The sequence below is a fragment of the Betta splendens genome, chromosome 15 (assembly GCF_900634795.4).
Source record: "Betta splendens chromosome 15, fBetSpl5.4, whole genome shotgun sequence".
NCBI classification, from domain to species: domain Eukaryota; kingdom Metazoa; phylum Chordata; class Actinopteri; order Anabantiformes; family Osphronemidae; genus Betta; species Betta splendens.
The window spans coordinates 6,865,713-6,889,994 of record NC_040895.2 but is presented as its reverse complement, the minus strand read 5'-3'; the positions used below and the strand labels follow the sequence as shown (position 1 = coordinate 6,889,994).

Here is a 24,282-nt window from a genome sequence, read left to right as displayed (position 1 = left end):
ACAGAAATTGTTGATTATTATTTATGATATTGTCTCTGTCTTTGTCACTGGCTCCATCCTTGGATGCTGATGTGTGTGTTGTGTCCCAGGGTCGCATAACGGTGACCGGCCTGCTGGACAGGGAGAAGGGGGACTTGTACACTCTGACGGTTGTAGCTGATAATGGAGGACCTAAGAAAGACTCCACTGTGGTACGTTGTTTCATTGCAAATTTATTTATTTAAACCTCACTCTTCACAAGCAGTTTTGATTCCATTACAGTATGTTTATACCTGTGTTCTGTTATAGAAAACTTAATGGCATTCCTCTTTTGTTCATTGCATCTCTTGTTGGAATTGCAGAAGGTAAGCTGATAAGGTCATTTCAGACCCTGGACTGAATATGGTGTGAAACATATTCAACTATAGGACACAAAGTGTGTACAGTAGCTTGTGTTATTGGGCTCATGTACCTTTGAATAGGTTTCCATCACCATCCTGGATGAGAACGACAACAATCCCGAGTTTGACATCACATCTGATACTTCAGTGGGAATCCCAGAAGACACACCCATGGGGAAGAAAGTAGCAGTAGTGCTCGGCAGGGACAGGGACGCTGGAGTGAATGGGCTGGTAAGAACTAAGGAGAAAGTCTGTACATGAAGTAATTACTGTAATACCTTTAGGAACAGAAAAAAGTACTATTTTGTTCTGCTGATTCTTCATACGTGTATATTATGATTAGTGATTCTGACTGGTGGTGTAATGGGATCATTTCACTCTTCCTTAGGTGAATTTCACTTTGGTGGCAGGCAACATGCAGGATGTGTTCATGATCAAAACCGTGAACAACACGTATGGGGAGGTTTATGTCAACGCTCCTCTGGACAGGGAGTCAATGGACCGCTACCTGCTGAAGGTCAGGCAACGCTTACATTTATCTCTACCCCATACAACCTTTTCACACATGGACAATCAGAGCTCGGTGTCCCTTCAGCACGGAATAAACTGACTGCACATCACGCTTATTCTTGTTGATCTTATCTGTCTCGTGACACTGTCGGATTTATTTCATCCCAGGGCTGAGTAGCTGTTATACAGTATCGTTTTATTCCGCATGTCACTGTGCATGGATTCTCAAAAGAGAGACACCCTGATTGCAGGTGCGTGCCATCGACAACGGCTCCCCTCCCAGATACACAGACCACTCCCTCACAATTAACATCCTGGATGTCAATGACAATGCACCTGTTATTCAAAGCCAGAGGGGATACAATGTCAGCATCAGTGAGGTATGGGCACACTTTCACACCACATGGAGCATGAAATTGCATGTACCTGTAGTTTTTTATATACAGAAGAACAATGTCAAATATACAGGTTTAAGTGGTTGTTTTGATAACACAATACAGTTTATTTATTTTCATGTTATTGTACTGTAGGAAGTCAGTAAAGTTGTTTTAATGGTTGACACAGAATGTTGGAGGAGGAACCTCGGTGCTCCGTGTGATGGCCACCGATCGAGACATTGGGTCCAACGCTATGCTGTTTTACTACATAACTAATGGAAACCAGGACCTGACCTTCCGCATGGACCGCGTGACGGGGGAGATGGTGACACGCCCGGCCCCTCCTGACCGCGAGCGCCAGCAGGAGTACATACTGACCGTCACTGTGGAGGATGATGGGACACCGCCTCTGTCGGTGAGATGCAGTAACCACTACACTGAAAAATCTGTCTCCATATACTGGATACCGCAGGCGAGCTGCAAAAAGCAAGCATACATTTACATATTTATACAAGAAAATGTCTAGTAACTTATCCTACAGAGTACATCTGTAAAACTGGTGCTTTCCTGTTGGTCAAAACATGTAATTAGAGGTTAACTTCAGTTCTCAACCAGGCTGAAGAATCGGTTTGAATCAGTAGTGAAACCTTTGGACATAACTAGACAGAAACACAGTTGCCATGACTCAGCTACCACATAATTTGACCTGGATGACAGAGTCTTCACTGACATTTGAAGGACTCTCAGGCACGCTTCATAAAGGGGCCCCCTACAGGTCAGTCACTGTACTACAGTCTGAAAAATGTGTTTATCTGCTCCTTATTTACTATGTCTACTATGTTTATTTATCTGATTTATCTCAAATGACCACAGTACCACAGTAAGATAACACAACCCTCACTACACGAAATGCTGTTCAGTAGGAGGTGATCAGCTGTGAAAGCACAGGAAACACCTTTGCCTATAAACAGGAAAACCACAAGATTTATGTAGTTGTGTATCCTGTTTAGATGTGTCTGTAAAATGCGCACAGATGAGTGCCACATCTGAATCTACTGCCATTTGTTGTTGTGGTGTGCAAATTAAGGTTCAAATGGCTTTTATTGACCTTTTAACCTTTAGGTTCCCCCAACATCCAGTACAACATAAGGACTCTACCTGATTAAACCCAAATAGACTAATCCAGAGTTAAACTGCATTTATAAAATGAACTCTGCACCAAACTGACTGTATTGAATTATACCCACCTCAACATAACAGTGGGTGTGCAGTGGTACGATTTTAGGTTTAGCACCTGTGCCTTTTTAACTTTATGTATCTAGTGCCACAATAAAACAACTCTTACCAGCACAGGACATAAAAAACACTTTGTGAGACTAAAGAAACCACACGCATCTCTTGATCCCATCAAGCTCGGTCTCCTCTCATAAAACAAGATACACTAAGATTGTTTTATCATTTTCTTTTCCTCAACGAGACTCCCTTTGGTGTGCACCATTTTAGAGGCACACAAGTGGAACAACCTTGTTCCATCTGTAATGGCTCCCTAGGCAGCTAGTGCAGCATGTCCTTGTATAGTGATAGTTTTGGAGACGTGCCAATTGAAAGGAACACTGATTTCAAAGAGTAGACGTGAGGGTTTGAAGTTTTAGGAGCACCACTTTATTACACAGATACAAACCGGGCAATGTAAATGCAATATACAGCCACTGCAGTAGAAAATACAAACACAAACTTCTAAATTGTACAAGCAAATGCACTCTCTCTCACCCACACACATCCTTACACCCCTTAGTTTTATAAAAAACTACACGTCAGTCACACGTCTATTTGCTGGCCTCTTTGCTGACTTAATGCAATCCTCACCCACCAGAGAGCAAACTATAAACTTAAACTTACCAAACTAAAGTTCCTCAGAGTAAAACCTTTGGACTGGCCAAAACATCCTTATAATCTGTATTTACACAGGCATACAAACCAGAGCACTGAAACAATTCACGCACACACCTCGGCTACCTGCCCCTACAAACCTGCTACACAAGTAAAAGATAATATCTGTCGCTTAACCTTCTGTACACGTATTAACTCCACCTTCACATACAGACATACCTATATCAGTCATTTCAACACTTTGATATGATTGATATCATTTATTACGAAATCAGTCAATATATTCATTTATGAATACACAGCGAAATGATTGTCTTTAGTTTGCATTTCAACGTTGTTCATCCCCACGCGCTAATAAGTATTCAGCTATAATTCCCATTGCACATGGAACATAATATTAACCCTTATATTGTATATACATTGTAATGGCAGTAATTAAGCTGTTTTGGGTGCTGCTGGTGTAAATAAAATAGACATCTGTTACTACTGTTACTAAGCTACATTCAAGAGAAAATCTAAACATGTATCATTAAACTGCATATGCACAAATAGCAGTGAAGTATTATCACCAGGAACAGACTTCGTCTCAATTCAGTTTCTGCTCCAGTAAGGTAATAAGGCCACTGTAAAGTGTTACTGCAAGTTCAGAAAGGAAGAGTATTTATAACAGCAGAGCTGAAACTGAGTGAGGTAGAAAACAGGAAAGAAAAAGATGCAGAGGCTAAGTACAAATGATGCAGAGGAACCAGGTAATGCCATAAAAACAGAACTCCGCTCTGCTGATTGGGTGCGAAGCACTTTATTGCTATGACAGGAACGGCTTAGAGCCTCCGCTGGCTTTTACATCTGTGCCCTTTGACTTCCTGTCTAGTTTGAGTTTCCACTGGCGTAGCTCACGTGAGACGAGCGGGCGTGAGTGTGGTGGGTTTGGAGGTGGATGCTATCAGTGTGTGGTTGGTGACATATGTGCCACTCTGTTATTCATAGCGACTAAATACAATCTTTTTTTTTCTTTCAGCATAAGATACCTCCTGAGCCAGACCAATTGTTTTCCTATTACGTCCTAGAAGAAGATGCTTGTGTGGATGTAACCTTTATAGTGACCCCCACCCTAAGCATTCTGGGTCCCCCTCCACACACACACACACACACACACACACACACACAAGTGCTCACACGAGATCTTTGGCTCATGGCCTCCAGCTGGTGTTGCATGTGGAAATTATTTTTGAATAGAAAACACACTACATTCCCTCCTGCGGTCCAGACAATGGGCAGACGACAATTCCTGCAAATATTGCTGCGAGGCGGTTGAGAATTGCAACATCGCTCTGGAGAAAGGAGGAAGAGAGCTGTGGAACTGTTTCCAGATCAGCAGTTACAGCGCTGAGAAAGGTTTTGATCCACTTTAAGCCTGCAGGAACTCTGGAGATTCTGGGATGGCGTCTGAAAATAAGAAAAGGTAGAGGTAGAGGTAATCTATACATAAATTACATAATATACACAACTTCTGACAAGGACACTTGAGATGAGGGAGTTTGCGTATTTAAATGGTGAAATGTAGATTGTGTCAAACATACTTTCCACATCCTCCTACATCATAGGAGGGAAGAGAATGAGTTTACAGAATCAGATGTGGTTTGCTCGAACAACATTATAAAAGGGAACAAAGACTCTTTAGGTCTGAGTTGTGGCGCATCAGAAGTAAGGGAGAAACGGCTGCTAGTTAAATTCTTCACATCTTAAGGTCAGCAGGCCAAAAAAACATGAAGAGTAAAGCTGTGGCTTTTATCAACGCAATGTAAAACCTGGGGCAAGGAAGCCAGACTGTTTATTGTGCACAGCATTTGTAGACTTGAGAAGAAAATGAGCATTACCAAGGAAAATGTACCTTTTGAAATGTAAAACATTTTTTTTCCTCGAATATTTTAGCTTTTATCAGTATTTGTAGTTGCTGTAATCTGAGTTGTCATCAAGCAGCGGAAGTTTCCATGTGTCACAAGCGGAGCTTTCCATAACAGTGCCATCAGCCAACAAAGACCTTTAGGAGCATTGTCAGTGTTCAATAGACAGAACCAGCTTCAAGGAGTGTTTTTAAAACTCTACAGTGTTTGCCCATAAATCCTTTGCATGTTTTTAGTTCTGGCTTTATACTTTTCCTCTGAGCAGCCAGAAAATTGGCCGCTCCACCTCGGTATGGCTGGAATGTCTGCACAGATGCTCCAGGAAGCAGCAGAAAAGGCCGATCTGATGTTACCTCACGATGCACTGAGCACACTGCTGACGTAGAATGGGTGTCAGTGGGTTGCAGAGCGACAAGGCAGGAGAAAGACGGTTTCATTCGTGTCTGTCTTTTTTATTTAAGTTGGCCCAGCTGTTTGAGTGCGAGCACGAGAACACGCGCACTTCTCGGACACTTCCACTGAATGCCGGATGTCTTACCAGAAGCACACCCAGCTCGGTCCATGGTTGCATCAGCTTTACCACATTATGCGCAGTGTCACAACTAAGGTTTGGTCTGGCCTGAATACCTAGTCCTGTCTAGCTCGACTTGCTGTTGTGTTAGGTTGCATAGCTTTGTGTGTGCATTCTACCTTCAGATGGGAAGAACACGTCCCCATGCGCCGGAAGAATGAGGGGGGTTACGGGCGCAGACAACAGGTGGCATCCTGTCTCAGAGGACTGTCTGGTCATGATCTGAGAAATCGTTCGGGTCTTAATCTGCGGCGATCCCCCGAGAAACACCGGGTTCTCATGGCCATGGGCTTCACTGGGTACACAAACACACACAGATACGCACAAGAGAAGCAAGATGAGTAAGAGCGACGGCTCTGACCCATCAAGCGGTTGCAACACTCATCTGTTGCTCAAGACATTTATGAAATGCAGGTCTGTCACGGCTGCGTTGTAACAGGCGCCCTGGAAATAACATTGTTACAATTTAAGTTATGTCTTTGACCTAGTAATGGTGTGTTAACCTAAATGGAGCTGCTAACACAATGTTATTATTTCTGAAGAGCAGCTGTGTTTGGGCACCGACTGACTGACTCACTGACTGTGGGAAAACTCACCTGTCCATTCTCACCAGCTCTTGTCCACCTGTGAGAGAGGAAACAGGAAAGGGGCTATTGTGAATTATTTGAAACGGAGCGGAACCCCACAGATGCTGCGTGAATGTACTTCCTATTTTAGGAAATGCAGTTAATTGACCTCACTGACAGGAAACACAAGTGATACAAAACACTCTGAGGAACCGAGTGTGAGAGATTTATGGTTGCTCCATTGCACGGACGTGGAACTAATTGCGTGTTTGCGTGATAAAGTGCGTGTTGGCATATCGGCAATACACACGTTTTCTGGAGCGGGAGCTTTGTCTCTGCTTGTACACCAGCACCAGGATGAGAGGCAGCGCGAGCAAAGCCAGGATGCAGGCTGCTATGGCCAGGGCCACTGCCACAGAGCCTGGGAAAGCAAGGGACACGGAGTTAAATAAAGGCCAGAAACAGATAGCGGTGCGTTTGCTGTGAAGCCCAGAATAAAGCAACATACCATTAGTTGGTGCGGAATCCCAAACAGTGCAGTTTTGCGATCCATCTCTCCCTGAGGAGCAAACATAGTTTTTCTTTTCATTAGACTATTTTACAACTAATAAACAACTTAACTTATTCCACTTCCACATGCTGACATTAATAAATAGTGTCCTTACGTGGTGTGATTGTGAGAACAATGTGGCTGTGGGTTTCCTGCGTAACGGAATGAGTGTGTTGCTTTAACTCCAGGACCCTGCAGCAGTAGCGACCCTGGTCAGCAAGTGTCAGGTTCTCCAGAGTCACCCAGAAGTTGTGTCCTGAATGAGTATAATGCACCCCTTTAGGCACAGCGTGTTTCCCCGGGGAATGAACGCGGGGGTGCTGCTTGCTACATTCATGGTCGATGTGTGGCGTGAAAAGCCAGATGTCCGCTAGGCTATCGTTCCTGTTCAAGGGAGCGCCTGCCTGGGTACACTGCATTTTGACAGTTGCACCTTCAGGACAGATGTATTGATGATGGGGGGCAGACACACTGAGGGAGGAGTGGGCGTGGGACACCCCACCTTTGCCTGGAGAGACAAAGAGAAAGACACAAATACTTAGATAAATACTTAATAATAGACAGTTTAAGAAGTAAAAGGAAAAAGCATAATGTTGTATATAAACAGGTGGATTATACAAAAGCAGCTACATCAAAGTGGTTCTGAAAAAAAACCAGGTGTCTTTCAGGATGAAATGCTGAGAATATGCTTCACTGGAGCAGCAGTGGCTCAAGAGCAGTCGGCCACCAGTCATAGCGTCATTGGTCCGATTCCTGAATCCCCCGGAGTCATGTGGCCAAGTGTCTACGCCACCGATCCTTAAGTTTCCCCTGGTGTGTGAATGTGTGAGCGAATGGGTGTCAAAGCTCACCGTTCGACTTCATAGGATAAATGTTTGAACCGGAAACAGTCTGGTAAATCACAGTCTCACGCAAATGATTTGGTTCCTGCCCAGTGCCACTAGTCACAGCATCAAGAACCACAGAGCAACAAGTGATCATAGCAACGACCACGTTGAACATAGATTTAAAGGCCAAGTGCAACAATGTTCCGCGTCCTATTTATGCACACTGCACACTTCCTGCTTTTTGTGCATGTGCCGCTCACTTCCTGTTCTGTACATTCACACTGTGGTTAGTAATACTACACTGTCTGGGGAAAATAAATATACTGCCCTCCGGTGGGACCTATATAGCCAGACGGCCACACTGAGACATATAGTACGAGGCATGTGATGTCTCGTTTGACAAAACAGCCCTTTAATTCTCAGAAACCTGTACAGTGACACAGATTCACCTTAGTGTTCAGGAAGCTAAATAGACAGACAGCTGTAAGAAGTCTTTCTACATACTGCATAAACCACTCCCCTACTCTCATTCTTACATACAGTCTTCAACCACATCCTGCTGAGACTTTAGTGCAGCAGGGGAACACAAAAAATATGTTATATGTATAATATGTCATCTGACTAATAATCATTTTCAGCAGCGTAACAAAATAATCATCAAATAATATAATAATCTAAGGAAAAGTAAAGCCACAAAAAATATAAATAATGAATAATAATCAATGTGTAAAAGACTCCACCAGCTCTGTCCTGGTCAAACCGTTCTTCATCTATTAGAGTTTCAGTGTTGGATCCAACAATGCTAAGTAGTGCAAAGACAACAGGCCCGAGCGTGCATGTGTGTGAGTGAGCTGGCATCAAAGCGCATGCAGCAGTGCACCGATGCACCGAAAGATTTTGATCATGGATAAGAGAGTTTACAGTAAGTGTGTGTGTGTGTGTGTGTGTGAGTGGGTGGGTGTCGGCGCTAACGGGTCAGTGCCAGGATTTGCAGAGGATTTCCTCTGACTTGCACGCATGCACTTCCACTCCTCCACCTGTCTTGCTCCTTAAGAAAGCTGGACCGCGCACACGGACGGGCCGAAGGGCAGACGTGTGAAACAGCACAGGCAATGATGTAACTGCAGAACTTAGTTAAATAGAAGAGAAATGAGGAAGCACACTGTGCTCAGTGCTGGAAAGTAGCTGTTTCACGCCCCGCTGAAAGGGAAGTACAACAGCTGACGGGCCAACATTCAGCTTTTCTGTTATATATACAGCATATATATGTGTGTTACAGACTGTGTGTGCGACTGAACTCTCCGCTCGCCATTGTGTGCCAGGAAAAGCAATAGGAAGAGCGAGGGGAGTGATTAAAGTGAAACTGCTGCCCCCGCGGCCGTTCCTGCCTCCTCAGCGGGACAATAGGAGGGGAAGCCCTCCTGCTCTCCTGTTTCACACCCACCCTGCTCTGCAGCCTCCCCGGTTTCTCCCGTTTCCACTGGTGAAGAAGGGGGCATTCATCATAGCTGCTGATTTGACGAGGGTTTGATATTGCAATGCAAAGCTTTGATCAAATGGTGGGCTGGGTGTAGAATCAGACGCATCGGTGGCAAGATGGGAGCTATTGGAGAGGAGTGTGCGGAGGCAGCGTCCTCGGTGCCGAGGGGGCGGCGTTGCCATTGTGTCAGCGTTATTGGAGCCGCCTTGATGTGGTTGCAGCCAGGTATGAACTGACAGCTTTGCTCACAGCATTTCTTCTGCAGACATCTGGGTTTTGGCTCTACTACAGATACGCCGTTTTTTTTTTTTTTTTTCCTCTGATCACTGTTCTCAGGATCCCGATAGTCCCTAAGGGCACAGAAACAGGCCCCCTTTTGTTTTAGTACGAGCGCCACCTGTTCGGGACATGATGCGTCTGACAGTCAGACATGCAGAGAAGATTGAAGTGCATGAACTGAACTGCCCTTCTGCAGATTATGCAATACTTGCATGTTACTTGCATGTGTTAAAGGTGCTAATTAACTACTACCAGTAAATCTGGTGACCTTTCATTTTCACAAACACTCTGGTGGTGCTGGTGTTTGCCCCCCACCCACACACACACACACACACACATACAGTAAAACACAAACCCACCCTTATCAAACCCACTACATGCTAAAGACTATTGACGCCGTTACAGGGGGCTCATGATGCAGCAGGAGAATCCCACATGTGCCCATCCACACTCCCAGCAGGCCTCCATCATGGCCTCCATCATGACACCATAACAAAAAGGCACAAACAAGTGTTCTAATGTGTCACATAGGGAAGTGGTTATGGGTCAGCGATGAATGTCATCAGGGAACTCTGAAGAAGAATTTACTATCTTTTGAAAAGTGCAGCGATAAGACATTTGTACATTAGCGTTTCAACATCCCTCTTTGGAATAAGATTAAACCACCCTCATCATTGTGCTCTACTTTCACAGGTAGATTCTGTGGATTGTAAAAAAGGCGTATATCAATACAGCTTCGTAAGCAGGGTTGCAACAGAGGTTCCTTATTTTATTGTTCTTTCTGTGGAAACTGGGCTTTTCATACTTTTGAAACAGTTGCTGTTCAACTGTTACTTCATTACAAGACACTTTATTCGAATCACTTTTTTGGGCTCCTTCCTGTTTTCACACCTTAAGACTTAACCTGGTACTGTTCCTGTCTGAGGTCATTGTAACCAAGCAAAGGTTTGCTGCGACTAGAGATGGGGGCAAAGCTGCGGTGGTCAATGCTGGGTCCTTGAGCACGAGGGACACTGTTTGACGAGAAGCATGAGACATTAGGGGAAAATTAGAAAATTACTTATGTATCTAAGACCTTTGAAACAGCGATACCCCCAAATTCACCCCAGAACAAGGGAGCTCCCCCACCTTCTTTGTGTCATTATTACTCATGCACACGCAGTAAGGGCCCACGCACCCCCGCACATCAACACACTCCAGATGCTGCCTGCGTGTCGCTGGTCAGGCCTGTTCTCGTCAGTGGGCGAGACCCAGAGAACCATTCTTAATTGCCATTATCTAATAATGAATTATTCTGTTTGGGTCTATAGGGAATCGATAGGTGGTGCAGCCGGCTCCACAACGGGAGGAGAAAGTGGGGATGGAGTGACCGCATCCTGCGACAGCGCTATTGTCCTCCATAGGGAGCTACAGGCTTATCTGGACTGAGAGGAAGGGAGGCACTGATTATTGCCTGGGATTTGAAGTCTGTTTGGAGGAGAAGCCTGTTAATGGCTGTGGCCCAAACAGCTGTTTTCATCATGGCTTGAAAGGGAGGAAACTTCCGAAAAAAAAGGAAGACATAACATGACGTTAAAGACGGCACCACAGAATTCCACTGCAATTAATGTAGTCAGGTCGTAGATTTAACTTAAAACTACAGTGAAAATACGAAACGTCCCTAGATTCGTTTTTAGAGTATTAACTGTTAGACAGAGAAACGTCTTTTTCTTCAGGACAAGTCGCAAGTTGCCTTCAGGGGATTCATCCAGTGAGTTTATCAGGACTTCGGCAGAAACCGACGACCTCTGCAGGGTTTTTTTCACTGGCGTTTGAAGTGAAGCACCGCGCGTCCCGGAGGCAACAGCTGCTCCTCTTCTCTCCTCCGGCGGCAGTTGCCCAATTCTGCGTCCTTGGCAACAAGAATTCCTCTTCTCCCGACGCAGCACGAACGCGTGACGCAGTCGGTGGATCCATTGCAGACGCAACTCTCTACTGTCTTATATTTTCATGTTCGTTTAAGGCGCAGTTTAGTTGTTGAATTCACGCTTGACTGCATCTCATGGGAGGAGCTTTAAAACAGCTTCACGCCAGATGTTGCATCTCAAAATAACGCGATTAAACTCAGCTGTGAGTGTTTTTTACGGAGACGACACGCGCTTCGTTGGCCTGTAAAATAACAACGCGTGTAAAACGAAGCTGTTCCTGCGGAATAATGTGACTCACGGACTCGTGGCGACCTGAAAGCGCACAGACATAAACGCCACTGTGCGTTTCCAGCAGGCTCGTAACACACACAGACCACATAAACAAACCCAGTCCCAGCCTCGGGCCCGTCCGGCACTCACGCACGCGCCCAGGTCGCGCTGGAGCTCAATGAAGCCAGTCCGTGGGGATGAACGCGCACGCGCACCGCTCCGTTCCCAGCCACATAGTTTGTCACTGGGAGAAACTGTCAGCAAGTCGCCACACGCCCGGACCAGTGCGCGGAGCCGCTCGAATGCGGGATTAGCCCGTGTCTTACCTCCAGGTACGAAGCACAGCGCGGCGCAGAGGCACAACACAACTTTGTGCGTCCACAGTGACGTCCGACAGCGCGGCCCCTCCATGGTGGTCTCTCTGCGGCGGCGGAGCGTGGCGTAACGAGGAGCGTGTCTCGAGTTATTTCCTCTTCTCTCGTGAACTACACTAATAAACACACGGGCCGACGGCACCCGCCTAACTTTGACTCAAACTTCTGGACTTAGCGGCGCGTACGCGACGTGATGTCAAAAGTCGGAGCGCTCCTCCCCTCCCTCTCTGTCTCTCTCTCCCCCCCTCCCTCCCACTACTAACCTCTGTCTCTTTCGCTCTCTCTCTCTCTTCCCCCCCCCCTCCTTCTCTTTTCTCTCTCTCTCTTCCACTACTAACCTCTCTGGCTGTCTCTCTTTCTCTCTCCCCCTCCTTCTCTTCTCTCTCTCTCTCTCCCACTACTAACCCCCCCCCCTCTCTTTTCTCTCTCTCTCTTCCCCTACTAACCTCTCTGGCTGTCTCTCTTTCTCTCTCTCCCTCCCTCTCTCTTGCTCTCTTTCTCCCCCTCCTTCTCTTTTCTCTCTCTCTCTTCCACTACTAACCTCTGCCTGTCTCTCTCTCTCTCTCCCCCTCCTTCTCTTCTCTCTCTCTCTCTCTCTTTCTCTCCCCCCCCCCCCCCCCCCCCCCCCCCCTTCTCTTTTCTCTCTGTCTCTTCCACTACTAACCTCTCTGGCTGTCTCTCTTTCTCTCTCTCCCTCCCTCTCTCTTGCTCTCTTTCTCCCCCTCCTTCTCTTTTCTCTCTCTCTCTCCCACTACTAACCCCCCCCCCCCCTTCTCTTTTCTCTCTCTCTCTTCCACTACTAACCTCTGCCTGTCTCTCTCTCTCTCTCCCCCTCCTTCTCTTCTCTCTCTGTCTCTTCCACTACTAACCTCTCTGGCTGTCTCTCTTTCTCTCTCTCCCTCCCTCTCTCTTGCTCTCTTTCTCCCCCTCCTTCTCTTTTCTCTCTCTCTCTCTCACACATATGAACGTACTTGTGTGTTTCTACAACGGTGAATGCTTCTGTCTGTCGAAAAACAGATCAGAATATCTGTTTGATAAACGCATCTATTAAATGTCTGCTCATGCTGACAGCAGGCATTCAGACCAGGACAAGCTGTTAACCTTGACTTTTTATTTGTCACTTCAGTTACAGTGTATTAAAATTGAATGTGATATCGGAATAGAACAGTTTATGTAGAGTAAAGCTGCTATGATGATTGAATTATCTGTGTGTGTGTGTGTGTGTGTGTGTGTGTGTGTGTGTGTGTGTGTGTGTGTGTGTGTGTGCGTGTGTGCTTTACTAATTGTCTTGCTCATAAATAACAATGCTGTTAAATGACAATGACGCCTTTAAGCGTTGCTGCAGTGGCACAGAAACTGGAGGGTAATGAGGTCAGACCAGTGGAGCAGGCAGACTTCAGTTTCATGAAACTTCTGTTTTTGTGTCTGTCAGTGGTTTGATGAAGCGGTTTCCAAGGACACACTGTTGACTGCCTCACTAACATTAGGTTTTGGTTGTTCCTACAGTGAGGTGGTGAAATGACAGGGAAACTGCGCTTTTGGCTGCCAGTCAGCATCTTTTCTCTGCCTCAGTTACTCTTAAGAATTCCTCTGCCTTCACACAAGCTTCCTTACTGTGACTGCAACAACGTCGACATGCTCTGTCTCATCTCATGTGAAGAAGGTCTGACCTTTTTCCCACGTCGCTTCTGTTTCTCACGCAGACCTCAACCACAGTCTATGTTCACATTGTCGATGAGAATGATAACGCGCCAGAGTTTCCTGAGGAGGAGTACGTCACGGTGCTGAGAGAGGGCCCAGAAACGGTGGGTGCCACCATCGCCACGGTTACAGCCATCGACCCAGACGAGGGTCTGAACGGCACCTTGCGCTACGCCATCGCTGTCGGAAACCTCGTTCAGACTTTTCTAATTAACAATGTGACGGTAAGAGGTGAGGGCGAGGGTGCTGCAGCGGTGCGACGGCAGAAACCAATGTTCTGCTGTGTTGTGTGTGTGCGTCCAGGGGAGGATCACCGCTGTGAAGGCGCTGGACTATGAGATCAGCGGTGGACACTACACGCTGGTTGTCACGGCAACGGACCAGTGTCCGAAACCTGCTCTGCGACTGACATCCAGCACAACAGTAATGACGCTGTCGTCCCCCTAGATGCACGACATAAACAAAATATGAGAAATGAGTCATAAAATGGAAACGTTACTCAAGAGTTAGAAACTCGACTTTTCTCCCTTTTTTAGGTGCTGGTAAATGTTCTAGATGTGAACGACGTGGCGCCTACGTTCCCCAGAGCATATGAGGGCCCCTTCGAGGTTACTGAGGGCCAGCCAGGACCTCGGGTCTGGACGCTCAAAGCCAGCGACGAGGACTCTGGGCTGAACGGCAAAGTGGAGTACAGCATCACCGGCGGAGACCCTCAGAGTGAGGACGGGACCTGCTCATGTGGAGCAAGTGGTGCGTTACTGACCTCTGTGGTGCTCAGCCTCTTCCCCTGTCCCCGTCAGATGAGTTCATGATTTCCCCGGTGGAGGGGGAGCTGCGCGTGAGGAAGGACGTGGAGCTGGACCGAGAGGCCACCGCCTTCTACAACATAACTGTGACCGCTCGCGACCTGGGCAGCCCTCCGCTCAACAGCTCGGTGCGTCTCCGTTTGCCCGGGTTCGAAAAGCGAGCCTCTCGTCTGACCGACGATCGTTCTCCCTCAAGGTGGTGGTGGGGGTCCTCGTCCTCGACATCAACGACAATGACCCGGTGCTGCAGAACCTCCCGTACAACACCAGCGTGAGCGAAGGAGCCGCCGTGCACACCTCCGTGGCCCGGGTGCAGGCGCGGGACGCAGACAGCGGACGCAACGCTCTGCTCACCTACAACATCACGGCTGGAAACCTGGACGGAGCCTTCTACATCACCGACACGGTGAGAGAATAGGATGCTGCGGCCGTAGGCTGGATTTGATGACACATAAATCGGAACTATTGGAGCCCTCATGTCCGTCTTTGCGCCTCTCAGACAGGTGTGGTACAGGTCAACAGGCCCCTGGACAGAGAGCGAGTGGCTGAGTACAGGCTCACCATCACTGTCAAGGACAACCCTGAGAACCCCCGCATCGCTCGCAAGGTAGTTCCCCTCCTGTGTGTATGCGCTTTCAAACAAGTATTCATTTCCCCCAGTGGTTCAACCTTGTACGTGTTTGCTATTGGGATTTTCCCTGAATTGCCTTTGACCCACTCCAGGATTCCGACCTGTTGGTGATCACCATTCTGGATGAGAATGACAACAGGCCGCTGTTCACCATGAGCAGCTACAGGGCTGAAGTCATGGAGAACTCTGCAGCAGGTAGTGCGTCTGTCACGCTGTCTGCGAAACTGTCTACGCCACTTCCTGACTGACGCCTCAAGTGAGGTTTCTGCTTTTGTTCTGAGATTTGAGAAGTGCGATAAGCTTTAATTGTGCATTAAAAATGAGGTCTGTGAAGATGCATTTGTTGACGGCTCATTATTTAGACCCAGAAGTCAGGCCTGTTGAACTGGTCCAGCACAGCAGCATGTGGCGGCTTCCTTCATGTCGTTTCACCTGTTTCTCCTGTTATTTATGCCCATGGTTTAGGCACAACTGTAACTGTGTTAAACGGGCCAGTTTTGGCTGAAGATAAAGACATTGGACCTAATGCTGTGGTGAAGTACCGCCTGGTGGGACCAAGGGTGGACCTTTTTACTGTGGATGCAAATACGGGTACCTTGATCCGTCCTCCGCGAGCTGCTACAGGGGGACAGAGCTAGTGTAACAGTCTGAGTGTCTTCCTCCAGGAGTCATTCTCGTGCGCCAGGGAGCGAAGTTGGATCGGGAGGCATTCCAGGATCCTCGGGTGGAGCTCTCTCTGGTTGGGGAGGACATCGGCGGTTTGAACAGCAGTGTTCCGATAACAGTTACTATCTTGGATCAGAACGACAACCCTCCTGTCTTCAACCCGTCCAGTTTCAGTGTCCGAATCCCCGAGAACAGCCCTACGGGTAGGTGTGCATGGGAGGGGTGACACTGATGGGGTCTGAGGTCATGGCTGTGTTCGTCTCCACCCTCCAGGCGTGGTGGTCACCCAGCTGTTCGCCTCCGACTCTGACGCCGGCTCCAATGGCTGGCTGCTGTATCGGCTGGAGAGCGGCGCCCAGGACCGCTTCGTGGTGGACTCGCTCACCGGCGCCGTCCTGGTGGGCAACACGACGCTAGACCGGGAAGAGCGCGAGTCCTACCGGCTGGTCGTCGTGGCGACGGACCGCGGCACGCCCCCGCTGTCGGGCACGGCCACCCTCACCGTGATCCTGGACGACGTGAATGACTCCCGGCCCAGTTTCATACAGCCTGTGACCATGATCAACGTCAACGAGTCCACGCCACCCGGCGTAGTGGTGGCCACGCTGGCCGCCGTTGACCCGGACCTGAAGCCTCGCTTGGAGTATTACATCATCTCTGTGGAGGCTAAGGATGATGGGAACAACCCAGTGGCTGGCCTCCAGGAATCCTTTGGCATTGATTTGCATACTGGTAAGGAGTGAAGCTTTTCTTGACAGATGATATTAGAATGGCAAAACAATCCAATGGATTCCTGTAAATGTTCAGGCGCAGTGTTTGTACGCAACCCGCTGAACAGAGAGCTGGTGGCCACGTTCGAGATCATCGTGTCGGTCCACGACAATGCCAGTCAGGTTCTGGACAGGTCCGGGAGCGTCCCCAACGGTGGGTGACCTGTTTGCGCCGAGGCCTGTGCCTCACGACCAGCTTCCCCCTGCTCAGTGTAACTGCCTCTTCCCAGCAGCGCGTCTCACCGTCAACGTGTTGGACGTCAACGACAACGCGCCGCGCTTCCGGCCCTTCGGCGTGACCAACTTCACGGAGAAGATCCTGGAGGGAGCTCAGCCAGGCACCACCCTGCTGTCGGTGTCGGCCGTGGATCCAGATAAAGGACCCAACGGCCAGGTCACCTACGAGCTGCTGCACCTGCCCCGAGGCGATTACGTTAGACTGGAGGACCCTTCCATTGGTATGGGGTCTGTTGGCCTGCCAGTGCAAAACATTGGTGGTGATCAGATGAATTCTAGCTGGAACTCTTGCTGTCTTATTAACATTTCAGGGAAGATTGTCGCCAATCAGACAGTGGATTTTGAGCAGGTGCAGTGGCTGAATTTCACGATTCGGGCCCAGGACCATGGCAGTCCTCCCAGGATAACTGAGCTCCCAGTTTACCTGTCCATTGTGGATGTCAATGACAACAACCCCATCTTCCTCTTGCTCCATTACCAGGTACGGATCAGGTTCTTAAGACCTAATAGCAGCTTTGATGATTGTCCCAGGGATGTTCCTGGTAGCTATTTAATCATTTACAAAGTCAAATTCCACGTTTATGCCAACTTGCATGTTTGTGTGTGTTTGTAGGTGTCTGTGCTTGAGAATGTGGACCTGGGCACCGTTATACTCCGCGTCAGCGCGACAGATGGCGACTCTGGCCTCTTTGCTAACATTGAATACAGCCTGGTAGATGGAGAGGGCAAGTTTAGAATGAACCTAACCTCTGTAAGTTCACCCCAATGGCCCTAAAGCATTAATCCTCTGGTGGCAGGGCTTCATCAGGTTCTGCACATTTATTCAGTTCTGGTAAACCACAAAGAAAAGTAGATTCATTCACTTGTAAAGGACGTCACCCAGCCTGGAAATGAAGGTTAAATTAAGTGTAATACGTGAACAAGGGCAATGAAGATAGTTTACCTTCATGCTCCGTTTCTGTCAAACACAGTAAATGTCTCTATACGGCTGCCACTCCCAGTCACTACTTCCTTCCTAATCATCCCCTCTCATCTGTGTCAGGGGGAAATCTCCATCGAGTCTCCTCTCGACAGGGAGAAAAAGGATCATTACACTCTAACTGCCGTCGCTCGTGACAACCCTGGCGGCAGCCCCAGCAACAGGCGGGAAAACGCTGTACAGGTAGAGAACGCGGCCTCAGAATGAGCTGCAGTCACATTAGCACATGAACCATAGGGCATTTAGACTGTAGTGACTGAAAGGCTATGAACTCCTTTTTTAGCTCAATGTGTTCAAATAATAAAATAATAGGGGAAAAGAATTTGAAGAAGAATTGAATTCATCTTCATGTGCCGTCTGTCCATGGCTGCATCAGGTTCTAGTGACGGTTGTTGATGTCAATGATTATCAACCCCGCTTTACCGAGAGTGTGTACAACACCAGCGTGTTTGAGAACGAGCCCACTGGGACGTCTGTGGTCACAGTAAGAGCTATCGATCTGGACGAGGGGCAGAACGCAGTCGTGCTTTACACCATGATGCAACCCAATTCAGGTAAAACACTGGTGAAATCCCAGTAGAGCCATTTAAAAGCCCACTTACAGTATTGCTATTGACACTTCCTCCTCTTGGTCCAGTTGCGTCAGACGCTTTCTCCATGGACCCAAACACTGGACTGGTGCGTTCTCTGCGCATGCTTCAGTCTACGGAGCGTTTCAACCTGATTGTGATGGCTATAGACCAGGGACAACCCAAACTGACTGGTACTGCACAACTAATCATCACAGTCATAGACGTCAATGACAACAGACCTGTGTTTGTGAACCTCTCTAATGGAACCATCATCACCATCGTGGAGGTAATGGGCGTCCTGTAGATGGCAGCTGCACGTCATTTTGTGAGTTTCATGGAGTTAACAGGTTCTGCTCACTGGCCAACGTGTAGGAGCAGCCCCCGGGCCTGGTCGTGTATGAGGTCTATGCAACGGACTTGGACAAAGGCGTGAACGGAGAGGTCCGCTATTCCTTCTTGCAGACCGGGGCAGGTAACAAAGACTGGGAAAACTTCAAAATAGACCCCGTGTCTGGGGTCATCACAACTACTGTGAAGCTGGACCGAGAGAAACAGGCCTCCTATGGCGTGAGTCAGCTGGTTGTGTGTGTGTTGCTATGACGACCCATTGACATGCATGGCCCTAACTATATGCCAACACTCTCCCAGCTTATCGTTGTGGCCCGTGACATGGGTCAGCCAGTGCCTTATGAGACCACACAGCCTCTGCAGGTCAACTTGACGGACATTGATGATAATGAACCTGTCTTCCTTAAGCCACCGGTGAGTATGAAGCTTTCTGATTGCTATGCAGTGAGTTTAGTGCCGTTAAACCCTGTGTTGTGTCCTTCCGTCCGTACCTCAGCGCGGCAGCTCGCCTTACCAGTTGCTGACAGTGCCTGAGCACTCCCCTCTGAATACAGTGCTGGGGAACGTAACCAGAGCCATGGATGCCGATGAGGGCTCCAATGCCATCGTCTACTACTTCATTGCAGGTGATTTGGAGCTCGTCACACACATTCATTTAGCTGTTTGTGAAGATGTATAGTAAGTTAATTCAATGCACCCTGCTGTGTGTCTGCAGGCTTGGGTATCTATCTACATTTCTCCTACTTTAATAGCTCTGGAATGTTTGAGTAGCTCCATCTGACGCTCTGTTGTGCTTCAGATCACTGAACAACAATGCTTTTGTCGTGTTGTTTTCAAAATGTCTTCCTGCAGCGGGAAACGGCGACGGCAACTTTGGCATGGATGTAAACGGAGAGTTGAAAGTGCTGAAGAATCTGGACCGGGAGGAGATCCCAGCATACTCCCTCATCATCAAGGCTTCCAGCAACAGGAGCTGGACTCCCCCCAGGGGCCAGAGGGCAGCACGGGCCAAAGCGCTGGACCCCGCCCTCGACCCCAGTCTACTTGAAGTCCGTATCGAACTGGAGGACATTAACGACCAGACCCCACGCTTCACTAAGGCAGAGTACACCGCAGGTGAGGAGCACTCTCCTTCCTCCGTGTATCAGTGTGTTGTGAATGTTTGCAGGTCTATTTACAGTTCACTGACTCCTTGTTTCAGGAGTGGCATCAAATGCCAAAGTGGAGACAGAGTTGATCAAGGTCCTGGCAATAGACAACGACGTAGGCAACAACAGCGTGGTCAACTACCATATCCTAACCATCTATTACTACCAGTCACAGAGTAATAGCAGTGAGCATGTTCGGGACATTTTTGTGATTGGTGAGCTACATTACGAAAAATATCCTATTTCAAAACATTAAGTCTAGTTGCTTTGGTGTGTTTGGTGCCTGTGTGGAGTCAGCTCTGTCCCGTGATTCCTATAGGAATGACTGACGGTATCATCAGAACCCACGACCTCTTCATGACGTACCATCCAGGCTTTTTCCAGCTAGAGATTTTGGCGTGCGACTTGGCCGGACACAGCACCACCACCACCGTCAACATCTACATCCTCCGGGACGATCAGAGGGTGAAAATAGTCTTTAACGACATTCCTGATCTGGTGCGCAAAAATCAGGAGGACTTCATCAGCCTGCTGTCCAACATCACGGGGGCTATAGTGAGCTTAGATGACATCCAGGTCAGGCTGTTTCTTGCACTTTGTTGGATGTTTTCGTGTATTTTTCTGGCGGCTTTGGCTCATCGTACCTTCTTCCAGTTCCATGTGGACAAGAAAGGAAAAGTGAGCTATGATCAGACAGACATGCTGATCCACGTTGTCAACAATCAGACCAACACCATCTTGGATGTTGAACGGTGAGCTTGGCCGTCATTAGCTGGACCCATACATCACTGCTGGCCCACAGTACGTGGTAAAGTTCACCTGCGTCCTGCTGTTTGATGTGTTGCAGAGTAATTCAGATGATTGATGAGAACAAGGAGCAGCTGAGGAACCTGTTCAGGAAACACAATGTTGTGGATGTTCAGCCTGCTGTCACAGAAAAGCTGCCAGACGACATCTCCACGCTACAGGTCTGAAGTCAGAACCTTCAGACGCCTTATGCAAACGTCCTCTGTCTGAGTGAACTTTCCTTTTATTCCAACATCTTCTCCTCCAGCTCGTTATCATCATCCTGGCTGTGCTGCTGTGCCTGGCTGGAGTCCTGTTTGTCACAATGAACTGGCATTATCGCAGAGTGTAAGAATCCTGGTGTTATTTTTCAGACAGTTACCATTTTATTCGGGACGTCTCTGCATTAGCAGTGATATCAACATGTTTTTCTTGTCTTGACTCGCCTGTTGCAGACACGAGAGGAAGCTGAAAGCGATCGTTGCCGGATCAGCAGGTGAGAAGGTTTCGATGTCGGGACGGTCCCAACAGCTGTTCACTTCAGGATGTGGCTTTTACCGCCTGTAAATACACAGTCACGCTTACTGTGCTGACACGATTTATCCTCTGCCACCCAGGAAACCAGGGTCTAATGGACATCCTGGACATGCCCAACACTAACAAGTACTCCTTTGAGGGGTGAGGCTATTGAAAATTGCTTGAAGAAAATTAGCTGCTTTCTTATTGTTGCTGTGAAGCTTAAAGGCAACCAGGAAGTGTTGAGCAAACTCACACTGAACTCAATCTGTCTGTAGATCAGTGTTTAGATGAGCCCCATAACACTATTGTCCTTGATGTCAAATCAAGTTTGTTTGGTCATTATAACTGCATTCTTTGATTTCTACCCTGTTCATTTTGTTCTTTATTGGTCTTTGCATGTTCAGGGCAAACCCAGTGTGGCTGGACCCATTCTGTCGGAACCTGGAGCTGGCCGTTCAGGCCGACCACGAAGACGACCTGCCTGAGAACCTGAGTGAGATAACGGACCTGTGGAACAGCCCCGCACGCACTCACGTCAGTACCAGCATCGATAGTGACGTTAGTACACTACACATTTAACTGAGAAGAATCAAGGAGTGTCGTGTGTGTGTGTTATCTTTACAGGGGACATTTGGTCGAGATCCTCAAGTGAAGCCAGAGGACGATCGATACTTGCGAGCAGCCATTCAGGAGTACGACAACATCGCTAAACTGGGCCAGATTATGAGGGAGGGTCCAATCAAGGTGAGACACCTGCATGTAAAAGTAGCCAGGTCACATGCACATGCGAAGACGTCCAGAAGACTCCTTTTTGTCACATACACTCCTTTCATCCTCCAAACATTGGGAGGGATGGGGTCAGAGGAGGAGACCTCAGACATAAGAAGAAAAAACCCATCGTTCATGTTTAGAAAGGAGGCTAATCCGCTCTGGATGTTCACGTATAAGGACTATGACGTCAGAGGTGTGCAAAATCATTGATGTGATGTTTGGTCATAACTGCCATCCTGTCAGGGTTCCCTGCTCAAGGTGGTCCTGGATGACTACCTGAGGCTGAAAACACTCTTTGCAGCTCGTCTTGTCACCACAGCCCATGAAGACCACTCATCCATCACTGAGGTGGGCCCGTCTGCACCTGTGCTCTTCCTGTGTGACACCGCTGGAGAGTGATCTTGTGTTCCTCTGATCTTTCGTCCTGCTGCTTTTGATGCTGCACCTTCTCACTGCTTCTTTTTCCGCTAGCGTGAACTAAAGTGTTTACCTTGACTTTCCACACTTCAGCTGGGGATGGAGATCATCACCCAGAAATTCTAATAACACAAGTCTTGTAATCACTGTAAACCAGTCGTGGTGTGTCATCTGTTCTCCTCCGCTGGCTCACTGTCTCACTACTTTTGTAGGCTGCTGAAATAGTGACATTTCCCTTCCATTGGTTTGCCTTGGTTCCACTGTCTGGTACATTCTTGTCAGTCTGATGCATTTCCATAAACATGTTAATCACGAGCTAAGCGTTTTTGTTTGTTTTTTTGCCCCCACTCAGCTGATCCAGAGCGACCTGGATGAGGATGAGGAGGAGCGTCTGAGTGTGGGCGGAGGTCGCGGAACGCTGCGCTTTAAGCACCATCTTCCCGTGGAGATAAAGGGTCCCGAAGGTGTGCACGTGGTCCACGGCAGCACGGGCACCCTCCTGACCTCTGACCTTAACAGCCTGCCAGAAGACGACCAGCGGGCCCTGGCGCGTTCCCTGGAGGCACTGAACACCGATGGCGGGCTTTACTCCGAGCGCAACGCCCGCACAGAGTCGGCCAAGTCCACCCCGATGCACCGTCACAAGGACGGGAACAACCTGCCCCAGAGTCCCCTGGAGATCACAGAGTTATGACTAGCCGAGGCCTCGCTGGTCTGAGCACAGCCGTGACTTGTGTGTGTCCTTGTGCCTCCACATCACCGCTCTGATAGGCTGGGGAGGACTGGAGGAGGAGTGTGTGTAGTCTAGGGAAACTCATCAGCAAACCTCAGTGCACCAGCGAGACACCCTGCAGCAGAACGCACTGCACAGTTGTTTGAGCCGTTTTAAGAAACTGTCCAACAGCTTTTTTCTTCAATGGAAATAAATGAAGAACAATAAGTAGGGCTTGTTTCTTCGGTGCAGCGAAACCAACTGGTGTCACCGACTTTCATCCAAAGAATTAAGAGGAAGTGACCAAGCTTCCCTCTGGGAGACGCTCGTTGAATAGATGACCTTCCCATTGTCAAAAGGTGCCTCATTCTCACAGCTTACCTGGACTGCATACACTCAAACACAAAAACACACACTCAGACCAGCGAATGGCCGTAAGCGGAACAGTTAACGACACAGGTTCTCATAATGTGATCTTTTTTAATTTTGAAAATTAATGCAATCATAACTGATGGTGTGAGGGTGAGTTTTTTTCAGATATTAGATGCATTCTGTCCCTGGAAAGGTTTAGACAGACATTTAATGTGGGTCAGAGCACTTCTAATGAAACCTGAAACGGGAATTTCTACACCAACACAAGAGGAACCTTTACCTTTGTGCAGTTGTGACAGTGCTGTATTAGTTTATCAGAAACATTTCTTGGGATCCAAAGGACGATGTGTGTGGCGTTGGTGACAGTCCTTCCCCTCCTGAATGGATCAGTTTATAACACAAGACCTTCTATAAAAAATATGACTTGAACTGAAGAATGAGTGTTATGAGTAAGAAACAAAAAAAACAATATTTTGAAAAACTGAAATGAAAACTTTATTAAAAGCAGTGAAAAAAGCCCAATTAAGTAAAGGATGAATTTACAATGTTTTTATAGATAAAAGATGGCCTTGTGCCCAGAGACTTTACACTGCCACCTGAGGGAGTAAAAGAGTCATGCTCAAAATGAGCAGTTTGCTTTATTTTTTTATTTTATAGAAAATGTGATGGAATTTAAAAAAAATATTTTTGGAAAAAATGTTGGGTCATCAACATAGATTGGGAACAAGTTTGGGTGTTTGGCGTTTGTGTACATTGTGCTACTCCAACATGTCCTTAAGTTTTTCTTTGTATGACTGAACAACTGTTTCTGGTAAATGTAGTGTTTTTAAAATTATTTTTTTATATTCTCATTTTGTAACTTTTGCTTTTCCTGTCATTTCTGTCACCAGCCCTGCAATCTGTATTGGGAAATGTTGTTGGATGATTTGTGAAAAATAAAAGGAATATGCAACAACCTGCGA

At 47.7% G+C, this 24,282-nt stretch overlaps 3 protein-coding genes across 7 annotated transcripts in view; 2 read left to right on the top strand and 1 right to left on the bottom strand.

The window, feature by feature from the left end:
- The window catches only part of LOC129602883 (cadherin-23-like), a 94,459-nt gene extending 93,917 nt beyond the window's left edge, over positions 1-542 (top strand). For both annotated transcript variants that reach the window (XM_055502241.1, XM_029175057.3), the window contains exons 32-34: positions 90-191; positions 289-344; positions 462-542. In XM_055502241.1, coding sequence (XP_055358216.1) covers positions 90-191; positions 289-297 — 111 coding nt within the window. In that variant the 3' untranslated portion in view covers positions 298-344; positions 462-542. The remainder of the gene's footprint in view (positions 1-89; positions 192-288; positions 345-461) is intronic.
- On the top strand, positions 122-24,282 carry LOC114870452 (cadherin-related 23). 4 transcript variants are annotated; one of them, XM_055502238.1, is made up of 38 exons: positions 122-191; positions 289-344; positions 462-611; positions 769-897; positions 1,142-1,270; positions 1,455-1,682; positions 13,589-13,810; positions 13,890-14,009; positions 14,123-14,303; positions 14,387-14,520; positions 14,589-14,798; positions 14,892-14,999; positions 15,116-15,218; positions 15,489-15,614; positions 15,689-15,892; positions 15,963-16,421; positions 16,497-16,613; positions 16,693-16,917; positions 17,008-17,177; positions 17,310-17,447; positions 17,739-17,858; positions 18,052-18,229; positions 18,313-18,533; positions 18,620-18,814; positions 18,896-19,009; positions 19,092-19,221; positions 19,448-19,711; positions 19,797-19,958; positions 20,063-20,319; positions 20,398-20,495; positions 20,591-20,711; positions 20,798-20,877; positions 20,985-21,025; positions 21,147-21,207; positions 21,453-21,582; positions 21,673-21,792; positions 22,063-22,167; positions 22,589-24,282. In XM_055502238.1, exons 2-38 carry the CDS (start codon positions 297-299, stop codon positions 22,928-22,930), a joined length of 5,940 nt encoding a protein of 1,979 aa, XP_055358213.1. In that variant the 5' UTR covers positions 122-191; positions 289-296; the 3' UTR covers positions 22,931-24,282. The 4 variants fall into 4 exon arrangements, with proteins under 4 accessions (XP_055358213.1, XP_055358212.1, XP_055358215.1 ...); XM_055502237.1 differs by having other exon boundaries at positions 16,690-16,917; XM_055502240.1 differs by lacking the exon at positions 22,063-22,167.
- vsir (V-set immunoregulatory receptor) lies at positions 2,907-12,116 on the bottom strand. Its single transcript, XM_029175061.3, has 7 exons — positions 11,838-12,116; positions 6,864-7,256; positions 6,707-6,757; positions 6,509-6,619; positions 6,229-6,256; positions 5,752-5,927; positions 2,907-4,603 (listed from the first exon to the last, which is right to left on the bottom strand). The coding sequence occupies exons 1-7, from the start codon at positions 11,920-11,922 to the stop codon at positions 4,566-4,568; spliced, it is 882 nt and encodes a 293-aa protein (XP_029030894.1). The 5' UTR covers positions 11,923-12,116; the 3' UTR covers positions 2,907-4,565.